Source organism: Puntigrus tetrazona, chromosome 2 (genome assembly GCF_018831695.1).
Source record: "Puntigrus tetrazona isolate hp1 chromosome 2, ASM1883169v1, whole genome shotgun sequence".
Taxonomy (NCBI): domain Eukaryota; kingdom Metazoa; phylum Chordata; class Actinopteri; order Cypriniformes; family Cyprinidae; genus Puntigrus; species Puntigrus tetrazona.
This window is the reverse complement of record NC_056700.1, coordinates 3,221,845-3,234,287: the sequence shown is the minus strand read 5'-3', so window position 1 is coordinate 3,234,287 and position 12,443 is coordinate 3,221,845. Positions and strand designations below refer to the sequence as shown.

Below are 12,443 nucleotides of genomic sequence, written 5' to 3'. Positions count from 1 at the left end.
TGCCTGATACTTTATGTGTTATGTACAAACATCCCATAATGTCAACTCTGTATTTTCTCTTGCATTAATAAAAATGTGTTTTTTTATAAAAGAGCTCTGATATGTTTGGATGTGGACGGCGACGTTCTAAATTGTTCATAATTCGAAAAGGAATTAAAAAACGTTCCGAGATTCAAATGTAACAATCCATCGCCGCGGTCTTGGTCATGAATATTAATTAGGGTACGTGAGTGGACACTCGAGGAAGGTTACTAAGCAACGTCAGTCCAACCTAATTAATATTCACGAGTGTCGTCCCTTGTGTTTAGTCCGGTTTTCACCTTATTCCAGGACTGTTATGTGTTAGCATTAGCCCCTCCGCTTATTTTAGCTCGGTTGGCGATCTTTATGTGGTGGGATTATTTTGTCATAATATTTTTTTTGCTTTGTCTGTTTGAGCAGAATTAGCTGGCTTACTAACATGAAACACGACGGTCACTTAATTAATAATAGCAATTTGTGCGCTCAGTAAATACGTTTGGTTACCTTGCGTAACCCCGTTTTTAATGGCAATAGACATGAACGCTGAAGGATGGCGCCCTCTACCGAAGACACGAAGCAGTCGCTTTTATTGCGGCGCAGTAAGATGCCTTTCTCGTCGGTTGTATTTCATTAGTTTTTTGTCCTGCTGAAACGAAATGTCTTTCACCTTGCGCGGTATTCGTTTCTTGTATCAAAGCAGGCTGCCTTTTCATCATAGAAATAAATAGGTAGAGAGGCGCAGTGTGAAACAGCCGTGTGGTGATGACGCGCTTCGTGCGCGACATTAAAATTAGTTCGATAGCGTAGGAATGTTGTTTTTACTATGAACTATTTTACCCCCCAAAATGGCATCATTTTAACAGAATAAAAACGTGAAAGGGTCTAACAAATAACATACATCCATAACACACAGAGAGAATGAAATAATAGATAAGAAAGGCAATCAACACCAAACAAAGCGTTTAGGACCAGATGTTTCTGCATCCGAATCATTTTAAATCCAATTAATGAATATAATAAAAAATAAAAATGCATATGAAAACAAAATTCTGACTGAACTGATTTCAGTTTTTATTTATTACAGTTTTTACATTTATTCATCTGGAAGACTAGGCATAGAGAGAGAGAGAGAGAGAGAGAGAGAGAGAGAGAGAGAGAGAGAGAGAGAATAGAGAATGGCAGTGTTGGATGTGTGTGTGTGTGTGTGTGTGTGTGTGTGTGTGTGTGTGTGTGTGTGTGTGTGTGTGTGTGTGTGTGTGTGTGCCACAGATGTATAAAATCAAGCACAGTCACGTAACCTGACAGAGCGGGGTCAGTGGATGAGGAGGTTTATAGTGTGAAAAGGTTGCCGACTTTCTGCAGTCAATCGCTACAGACCTCCAAACTTCATGTGGCCTTCAGATTAGCTCAAGAACAGAGAGCTTCATGGAATGGGTTTCCATGTCCGAGCAGCTGCATCCAAGCCATACATCACCAAGTGAAATGCAAAACGTCGGGTGCAGTGATGGACTCTAGAGCATCTCTGGAGTGACCAATCACGCTTCTCCATCTGATGGACGAGTCTGGGTTTGGCGTTTGCCAGGAGAACGGTACTTGTCTGACTGCACTGAGCCAAGTGTAAAGTACGGTGGAGGGGGATTATGGTGTTGGGTTGTTCTTTAGGAGCTGGGCTTGGTCCCTTAGTTCCAGTGAAAGAAGCTCTGAATACTTCAGCATACCAAGACATTTTGGACGAATCCATGCTCAAAACTTTGTGAGAACAGTTTGGAGCTGACCTCTTCCTCTTACAACATGACTGGTCCATAAAGACATGGATGACTGAGTCTGGTGTGGATGAACTTGACTGGCCTGCAAAGGGTGGACCAATGACATATTGAACTCTATGGATTAGGAATGGGATGCCACTTACTTTTGGATATATATATATATATATATATATATATATATATATATATATATATATATATATATATATATATATATATATATATATATATATATATATACAGTAATATATAAAGATACAAATGTTTTATATATTATAAATAATATATAAAATAATTTAATATAAAAAATATGATTCTAGAATATGTTTATTAAACATGCATTATGTTTAATAAACCTGCATAGCTAGAAAAATATTTAAAATAGTTTAGAAACATATTAAATGTAGTAAATCTGATATAAATTACATTTTATTTATACATTTAAATATATGGTTTTTTTTTTTTACTACGTTTGGTCGGGACGTTTTTTTTTTTTTGAGGGGGCTGTGTGTCAAAACCTAGTGAGCTGCCTACCTGGGCAGCGCTTTGTACAGCATTGAATGGCGCGTTCAGAGTCGGAAGGACGCGCGTATGATATCGCATGACTCTTTTAACTCGGAAAGCTCCGATCCTCACTAAAAAAAAAAGTCGCGGGTCGCGTCCCAACGCTCGCCAGTGACGTCTAGCTAGAAGTGTCTGTAGGTTTTGAGACGCGGCCATTGCGCTGAGCTCAGTCGGGAATCTTCGCCGTTCTCTTCTTCCTTGACTCTGATTTTTTAGGGAGGAGCTGTGACTGTCGGGAAGATCTGGAGACTTCGCCTGAGGACGACAGCAGGTACAGAGCTTTCGGACTCGTTAAAAGTGTTCCAGCTGTATCTGATGTACTTTATTATGTATGTATAGTTTATTGAGCGGTGTGTTAGCAATCAGGCTAGCTGATGTCCGTCCACCCCTCCCTGCATCATCACGAGTGTGTGTGTGTGTGTGTGTGTGTGTGTGTGTGTGTGTGTGTGTGTGTGTGTGTGTGTGATTTAAAGGTTGCCGTCTCGATGTTGTTGATCGGTGATGTGGTACGGCTGTGATGGAGCAGTTGAACTTTTATCGGCTGGATGCGTGTGTTTTGAGGAGGTTTTGTTGGCTCTGGCTAACCGGCTAACGGGATTAAAAGCGCTAGTGATCCGAGCCTCGCAAAGCTGACAAAACAAAATGATGCGCTCAGTCTGACAGGCTTTGAAGAGCTGAGTCATATACAGACATATACACTTATTTATTTAAAGGCTAAAAGCTACAATGAAGTGCACTTAGAGTTGCATTACAGCAAGTTGCACTTAAAAAGTCGTTTATTATAATTAATAATAATAATTTCACATAGCATTCATTATGCTATTCACATATTTATTCATTATTATTCACATAGTATTTATTATTATTTTTACAGAACAAGTATAAAAGTGATTTTTTTGTAATTCCATGGTGTGTGTGTGTGTGTGTGTGTGTGTGTGTGTGTGTGTCTAACTCATATAACACTTGTACATATATAAATAAACTTTTGAATATACATGTTTCATTATTTTTATATATTGATTCCAAATTCTAATATTTAAAAATAGATATTTATTTTTTATATTATTTTTGAATTTTAGGTTATAGCGTCTATTTTTTGCTATACACATGTACTTAATATTAAAAGTTGATATTTATTTCAACTTTGTATTTCTTATATATATAAATGTTATTATATAGTATTGTATATAAATATGCATCTTTTAAATATCATATTTAATATTTATTGCGTGTGTTAAACTATACATATCTATAAGTAGATATTAGTACACTGTGTGTATAAATATGTACAAGTAAATAATTCAATTAGTATTGTTATTATATTAATATTATAAATTAAAATGGTGTTATATATTACAAATATGTTTTATTTTTTTATTTATAATTTTAATTGCTATACAGTAAAATAACAGTCAATGTTTTTTTATGAATTTTTTTATTTTATACTGAATAATTATTTATCATACAGTACTCTAGAAAAATCTACATATAAAATGCCATATATATATATATATATATATATACTAATATATATATATATATATATATATATATATATATATATATATATATATATATAAATATTAGTATTTTCTTACGTATATATATATATATATATATATATATATATATATATATATATATATATATATATATATATATATATATATATATATATATATATATAAATATATATATATATATATTGTTTTGAATAGGATTCTTTATTTTTACAGTCTTTCAACAGAAAACAGATGCATGCTTGTCTGCAGACAGTGTTGATGTCCTGTGCTCAGACTGTAATACTGACCGCTGTGGTCTGTCTGTAGGACTGAAGGACAGTTAAATATGGATCCAGCATCTCTTCCAGAGCAGCTGTCAGTTGTGAGCGAACAGGTGCTGAACTCGTCTGGCAGATCGGTTACCGCAGCTGTAAGTCTGCGCCGCTTCCTCTGCTACGGCTCTGAGAGCGCCACCTACAGCACCAGAGAGTGTGCCCTGGGCACGGAGAGCGCCCTGGCCCTGATGCAGCTCGTCGAGGCGGGACGGGGCTGCGAGGTGGTGGAAGAGATCAGACGCTCCAGTCTGGAGGGCCGAGCTGTCCGCGTGAGCCCCAGCCTCTTCGCCCTGGCCGTCTGCTCGCAGCACGCCGACTGCAGGACCCGGCAGGCCGCCCTGAAGGCGCTGAAGGACCTGTGTCGGACGCCCGCGCAGCTCTTCACGTTCGTGCAGTATAAGAAAGAGCTGAGACAGGGCTCTGGGATGTGGGGCCGGGCTCTGAGGAGGGCCGTGACGGACTGGTACAACAGCCAGGATGGGATGAGCCTGGCACGGACCGTGACCAAGTGCAAGCACAGAGCGGGCTGGTCCCACCAGGACCTCCTCAGGCTGTCCCACATGAGGCCCACCAATGACAGTGAGTGTGTTTATTACCGAAATAATCCGTATTTTATTCTAAAGGCACCTTTGTAATAACTATTTAATGGTTTCGACCGCCATAACACTTAATTGAAAAAGTGTTTAAATAGTAGAATTGTCCAAAAATACACGTAAATGCAATGCAAAATAATTGTAATTAGAAATAATTGTAATAAATTCTCAGAATGTTTATCGTATGTTACAGTAAAAAAAAATATAGTAATATACAGTAATATAATATTCTTTTTGTATTTATATATTTTTGTATTTTGTTTTTGCCATGAAACTAGTTTAAGATGCTGACATGGCATTGAATAAAAATATTCTACTACTACTATAAAAATTTGTAAAGATTTCCCAGCAAAATTAAAAAAACAATATTATATTAAAAAAATATATATATTATATATTTTATATTATATTATATTATATATTTTATATTATATTTTATATTAATTTATTTATATATATATATATATATATATATATATAAATTTACATATATATATATATATATGTAAATATAAATATATGTATGTATATATATATATATGTAAATATAAATATATATATAAATAAATATATATATATATATATATATATTTATATATATATAATATAAATGCAAAGCATGTATTTTTAGCATATCATTTAATTAGAATTTTTTTGCATTATTTAAACATTACTTAATAAAATAATTCTAAAAATGCACGGGTAATTTCCTGTGTACCATGTAATCTGACAACAAGCCATCTTTATTGTTATCAATATTCAAAATTATATTGGCAAGTAATACATTCATAAATAATATTATTAATATATAAAATATATAAGGATTTAAATTCTAAACATGCAATGCAGATGTTTTCAGCATATCATGTAAAAGCATTCGTTTACTTCCAAGCTCTCTTATTAATATTTATTATTAAAATGATCTCACCGAGGAATATTGTTTGTCGGTATTATGCCAAGAAACTGTAGTCAGTTTCAACCACAGCCTATATCAGCTTTTATTTTTGCATCAGCAGCCGAAACAGCTTTTAAAAGTTCGTCTGCTTTGTGTGGGAAGTCAGATGATGAAAGCCGAGCGTGCGTTCTTGTTCTTCACAGCTGTTGCGGTTGTCTGCAAATACATCACGAAAGGCTGGAAGGGTGTCCAGGAAGCGTACGCTGATAAAGAGAACTCCGAGGAAGTGCAGAAGGTTTTTGGGTATCTGGAGGCTGTGGAGAAAGCCAAGCACTGCGCCGATGAACAGGAGCTCATTCATCTCATCGAGGAGCAGAGGCTGGAGAAAGAGCAGATCCTCACCAACCACCTCAAGTCCAAAGAGGTCTCAGCCACTTTTATTTTCATTTTAAGTAGAAGCTGAAATGCTGTGGCGTTTTTGACTTGATGTGGTATTCGTAGGTATGGAAAGCACTGCTGAAAGAGATGCCCGTTGCTGTTTTATTGAAGCATTTGGGGAAGCTGACAGCAAACAAGGTTCTGGCGGCAGGAAGTGCGGATGTCGCAGCTGTTTGTGAGAGGATTCAGGATGAGACGGCTCTGAAAAAGGTTGGGTTACAGCGACATCATTTTAAGACGATGAAGGAAGCTATGATCATGTTTTCAGTGTTTTTGAACTCTTCTTATTTCGTTTGAATACTTAAATACGTGAATCGTATCACACGACAAATTAAATGAGCTTTTATCAGAAAACCAATCAGCTTTTCATTAATCGGTTTTCACCCAAATAGAGAATCATTATAGTAATAGTATATTTACCGTATTATATTATATTTTAGTTAGTTTTTTTGTTTTGTTTCTAATTTAGTGACATTACATTTAAAATGTTAAAATATAAAAATATTTAATGTTTTATAATAAAAAGTACACGGAGAGTGTTATATTTCTTTAATATAAGTTATGCTTGATTTGGTGTTTTGTAGACGTAATAATTATTTTAAACAGAATGTTTCCTGTTTTAATGACATTGACAAAATGTGCAACTGTTAGAATACAAAATGTTTTTTATTATAATTGCAAACCGAAAAACTGGTGTGTTGTATTTATATAAGACTATTTATATTATCTAATTTAATGGTACATAAAGTGAAACGTCCAAATTTTAGAAATAGAAAATACAATAGAAAATGTTTTTGTTTGCATAAGATGTGTGTATACTGTGCATATTTATCCTCATATACATACATAAATATACATATAAATATATATATATATGCATGTGTGTATATATATATATATATATATATATATATATAATAAATGCTTGGTTTGTTATATTGTAGTCATGCTAATGAGTTAAAATGTGTCTTTTTGTGGCATATGTGAATTTAATGAAATGTAAAAACAGTTTGAAATGTTTTTTCTTTTTGCTTGAATATGCCTTTTGATTTTCAAATCGACTACTTCAGGCAAAAACACACCCGTTCAACATTCTCGTGGCGTCTGAAAACTACAAGAGAGGTCACGGGAAGCGCAGCAAGCTGAAATGGGATCCGGACAGAGACATCGTTCAAGCCCTGGACTGCGCTTTCAGCAAAAGCGTTTCGGTGAGCGCCGTCGCGGTTGTTTTTACAGACTGCAGAAGTCATGTTGTGATGTCGAGCCGTGACTCTTTGTGTCTCCAGACCGTGGAGGCCACGGGCAAGCGCTTCCTGCTGGCGGTGGACGTCAGCTCTTCTCTGAGCAGCGTGACTCACGGCAGCTCCATCAGCACCGTGGCGGTGGCAGCGGCTATGTGTTTGGTAAGAATTACTCCGGTGCTCTTATTCGACACGATGGAGTCCGTAAAGAGAGCGAAGTCGTAGCTGAAGCTGTTGTTTTGTCCTTGGAGGAAGTGCATGTGGCTGCCGGGGTCCGCCCCGCACATATTTCACATTCCTTGCATATTCCTTTCCTGATGGGACGCTAACACGAGGATTTGCGTTAGCTTTAATGCTGTCTGCACGCATGCTTATGCTATGACCCTTTAAAGCATGACAGAAAGAAATAACAAAATAATATATTATTATTTAAATGGAAGTTTTTTTTTTTTACTCCATTTACTTTTTACTATTCTTAATCATGTCTTTATAGTAAACTAGTTACATAAAGTACAAATAAAAAGTAGGTCTCATTGTATATCCCCCAGTAATATGATGTTTAAATGATATATTATTATTATTTTTATTTAAATGGAAGCTTTTTTTTTTTACTCTATTTACTTTTTACTATTTTTTTACAAAAACTTTTACAAAAACAAAAAAATCTATCTTTTTGCTTGTTTGTTAAATATTGTATTTGTTTTTTTAATTATTATTTAGTGTCCCAAAAATGTAGTGCCTTTAGAAATTTCCTTTAGAAATATTATTATTATTACAGTAGTCGAAGTCGAAGTTTTTTTACTCTATTTACTTTTCACTATTTTTTTTTTTTTTTTTTTATGAAAACATTTACAAAACAAAAAAAAGTCATATTTAAATATAATAAAAAGTAAGTCTCATTCTATATGATGTTTAAATTAATTAATATTATTTAAATTCCTATTTTAATGATCAAAACTTCATTTTTTGTATTCCGGGAGCACAAAATACAGTATAAATCGGTACAATACTGTGCTGCACAAATAAATATTTCTTGAAAACCTCATATTTGATACATTTGCATTTCTTAATTGTGGCTAAGCGTGTAAATAAGATCATTTGTTTTACAGCAGAGAATATAAAAAAATTCGAATGTCATGTGATTCCTATGACACAGCAGGATTTATAGGGTTAAAAGATACGATCATTTTATACTTCCTGTTTCAGTTGGGAGTCGGTCAACACAGGAAGGATGAATTTGAGCATCTAACCATTCCACGGGGTCTCTGTCTGTGACCTCGTTAAAAAAAAACGGACTTTTGTGACACATTTAAATGCTTTTTATGTTTTTAGGACCTTTTCCCCTTAGTGTTTTATTTTCTGCTAGCTCCTACATCTTTCAAAAGATTTTCCAGATGAGATAGTAAATCCCAAACGTGAGCTGAAGATGTTTAACGACGTCTTTCTGTTAACGGCAGGTGTTTGCACAGACGGAGCCAGACGCTCAGATAGTGGTTTTCTCTGAAGGAAGCGTCCGTCCCTGCTCCGTCTCTTCTGAAATGACATTCATGCAGGTAGCAGCACAGCTCATCCAGGTAAGACGGTTTCGCTCGCATTTTCTTCTGAAGGTGCCGCAAGACTACGATATGATCACAGAATCCTACCTTTAAAAATGTTGATGTGGCGTCTGTAGGGACGGTAACTGATAGCGTCTTCTCTCTAGACCCCCGGTGGAAGCACGGACTGTGCCTTACCCATCACCTGGGCCTCAGAGAACGATAAATCTGTGGACGTCTTCATCATTTTCACTAATAATCAGACGTTCGGGAGGGAAAATCCAGCTGACACACTGAAGACGTACAGACAGGTGAGTGGAACCTGAAAGGGACGACCTGGGACGTTCGGTTTATTTTCATTTATTAGAACAATTTTATCTGATATATGCTGTCATTACACTTAAATATTTGGGGTAATGTTTTTAAATGTTTTTAAATGTCTCTCGTGCTCACCTAAGCTGCAAAAAATGATTTTGTGAAATATTACTTAATGCATTTTACAATGCATTTTTTTCTGAGATCAAAGCTGAATTTTCAGCATCATTACTCTAGTCTTTCAGTGTCACGTGATCATTCAGATATCATTCTAATACGTCTGGTTATTATTAGTGCTGTAATAATAACCTGATTTTAAAAAAATACACATATAGTGTACTTATATTGTCGTCATTTCACGCTGAATTTCCAAATTAACGTGGAAACAACATTGAGATGTTACATTTGTTTAATTGCATCTTTATAATAAATAGCCTATTATTAATGAATTATTATCAAAAAAATTATCACTGATACCAATACATCTACTGATATCCCTATTAAATGCATTTCTCCCTTCATTTTAGCCGTTAATTAAAGCCATTCAACATTACGGTATAATCGAAAGCTATTATTTTTAACATTTAAAAGTAGTTAACTTAAAACGTACTTCACATGAACTATGAATTGTAAATGCATAACCTATAGATTGCATATATATATATATATATATATATATATATATATATATATATATATATATATATATATATACAACTTTTATTTATTAATCAGCAGTGAGTGGTTCTTTTTCTTTTTATTTTATTATCTCTTTAAAACCTGATGCACATGATCTGACCCACATCAGATTTTACGATCATTTAGGACTTATTTAATTTCAAATAGTTTACAAGGTCACTCGCAGAAACAAGCATTTACACATAATTGCGTGTGTTTCCTTGAAAGAAAACTCTTTTGCATCTCATCATGCTTCATAGCACCCCAACACCATCCTAACGATGCCACGAAAAGGGAAAAAAATAAATATATATTATATATTTTTTATATATTTTTTATTTATATTTTTTATATTATATTTTATTTATTTATATTTATATTTTTTTATATTTTATATTATTTTATTTTTTTGACATCATTCTTTTTTTTTTTTTGAACATCATTCTTTTTAATATTTTACATGTAATAATACATGTTTTTTCTGAATTCTTTGATGAGTACAAAATTTTAAAGAACAGTATTTACTTGAAATCGTTACTTTGTATCATAAATTCCTTCGCTTTTGATCATGTCATTAGCCGATTAGAAGAATAAAAACGAGTTGGCTTATCATATAATAATTAAACTAATCGGACATCAGTTGAAGGTCATCGTTTCAGCAGAGTTTGTGTTTTCCGTTTTCAGAAAAGCGGCGTGTTCTCCAAGCTGATTGTGTGTGGGTTGATTGCCAGCTCCCTGTCCGTCGCCGACCCCGAGGACCGCGGCATGCTGGACGTCTGCGGCTTCGACTCTCAAGCGGTCGATGTCATCCGTAACTTCGCGCTCGATGTCATTTAAAAGCTGTTTGTTTCGTAGCGTGCGGACGGTGTTCTCAAAAAGGACAAAGAGACATGAACGTACCCCATGCAAAAAAAAAAATTAATTTGGAAAATCGTGTTTTTGCAGGTTTTATCCGACTGGATGTCCAGCAGGCTGGATCGTTTGCAGTGAAAACCGCAAATTGACGAAATGCCGATTGTGTTTACTGATGTTCATTCGGTATACTGTATGTTTTTAACCTGGTCCTGTGAAATAATGCTCCTTTCTGAGAAGAGCTCTGACCTTCGTCGGAAGTAATGTACTATACTTTTAGAGGCCTTGCTCATCGTGCGTAACGTCTGTGTGATGAGATGCTGTAAAATATCAAGCTGAAAGCGCTCCATAGGTCTTCCGCAAAAATCAGAGAGAAGTATAAAGCGAAATCCATTCGCGAGGTCATTGAAAAAGCAAATCAAGCAGTCAAATGTTCTCATGTAGCCGAAATGACTAGCCGGTAATGTTTTAATGTTGAAATACCTCAAGTGTTCTGTGGTCCAGTAACTTGATATTTGATATACGATCACAAATAACAATTATGATTTAAGAGAGACTCGACACTCAACAAGACTTTTTGGCACACTTTTGATGAACTAAATAGCATTTAAAAATTGTGAAAAAGAGACTGAATTATAGAGCTTGCATTTTATATATATATATATATGTATATATGTATATATGTATATGTGTGTGTGTATATATATATATATATATATATATATATATATATATATATATATATATATATATATATATACACACATATATACATATACATATATATGTGTATGTGTATATATATATATATATATATATATATATATATATACATATATATATGTATATGTGTATATGTATATATGTATGTATATGTAGAAAGTTACTTTTTTGCATTTTCTTTTGCTCTTTGTGCCTCTTAGTGTCAAATGGAGTTATAAGTTTTGCTAACGTCGCTAGGATGATAAATACGTGAGGAAAACGTAGGCACAAACTAACAAACACTAAACCTTCTGTAGACAATTACTGCCTGTTCCTTTTGAGATGCAATACTGAATGTACCTGTTTGTGTAGTTTTACAGATAATTTAGATCTAGATCTCTTGAATCATGGGTTATTAAACATGACGGATAACGAAAGGCTGTGCTCTCGCGGCATGGTCCATGTTACAACAAATTTATTTGCCATGTTTTTGTTGAATTTGTCCCTATAGTTAACAAGTTACCAAAGTTCATTTTTGCTCTTTGTTCATATTGCTCAGTACGTTCGTTTAATAAGGTGACCTCGTTAGGTTTATTAACACTATTAAAACAATAAAAACTAGACGTATTTTAGTCTTCGAAGCCAAAAATGCTATTCAAATTGATACTACACATGATGTTTTCCCTTGTCAATTGGGTTCTGTCTAAAACGATATTGTTTTTCTGTTAATAGCACATTAATTACAAATTAATAAAGAGCCTTTTGAGAGTTATTTTTTTGTGATGCTTTTTAATTCTTATCTTATTCATAGCAAGTCTGTGCGATGCAAAATGTAAATTTCTACCTACTGGATTTATTATTAGTAGCAGTTAGAGTGATAATTTTTTAGAAAATGTGTTATTATTATATCATAATTAGAATCACACTAAAAACAATAAATAAAACCGATCGAAATAAAATAATAGAAATAAAATTAATAGAAATAGAAAATTGTTCTTCACACTTC

General features: G+C 34.1%; 1 protein-coding gene across 2 annotated transcripts; it reads left to right on the top strand.

Moving 5' to 3' along the window:
* The first annotated feature begins 2,363 nt into the window (after positions 1–2,363).
* Positions 2,364–11,408, top strand: ro60 (Ro60, Y RNA binding protein). Of its 2 annotated transcripts, none has more exons than XM_043254471.1 (9): positions 2,364–2,622; positions 4,088–4,767; positions 5,880–6,100; positions 6,178–6,324; positions 7,185–7,322; positions 7,401–7,517; positions 8,813–8,929; positions 9,058–9,201; positions 10,568–11,408. In XM_043254471.1, the coding sequence occupies exons 2-9, from the start codon at positions 4,200–4,202 to the stop codon at positions 10,718–10,720; spliced, it is 1,605 nt and encodes a 534-aa protein (XP_043110406.1). In that variant the 5' UTR covers positions 2,364–2,622; positions 4,088–4,199; the 3' UTR covers positions 10,721–11,408. The 2 variants fall into 2 exon arrangements, with proteins under 2 accessions (XP_043110406.1, XP_043110396.1); XM_043254461.1 differs by having other exon boundaries at positions 2,365–2,622; positions 4,181–4,767.
* Positions 11,409–12,443: the final 1,035 nt, after the last annotated feature.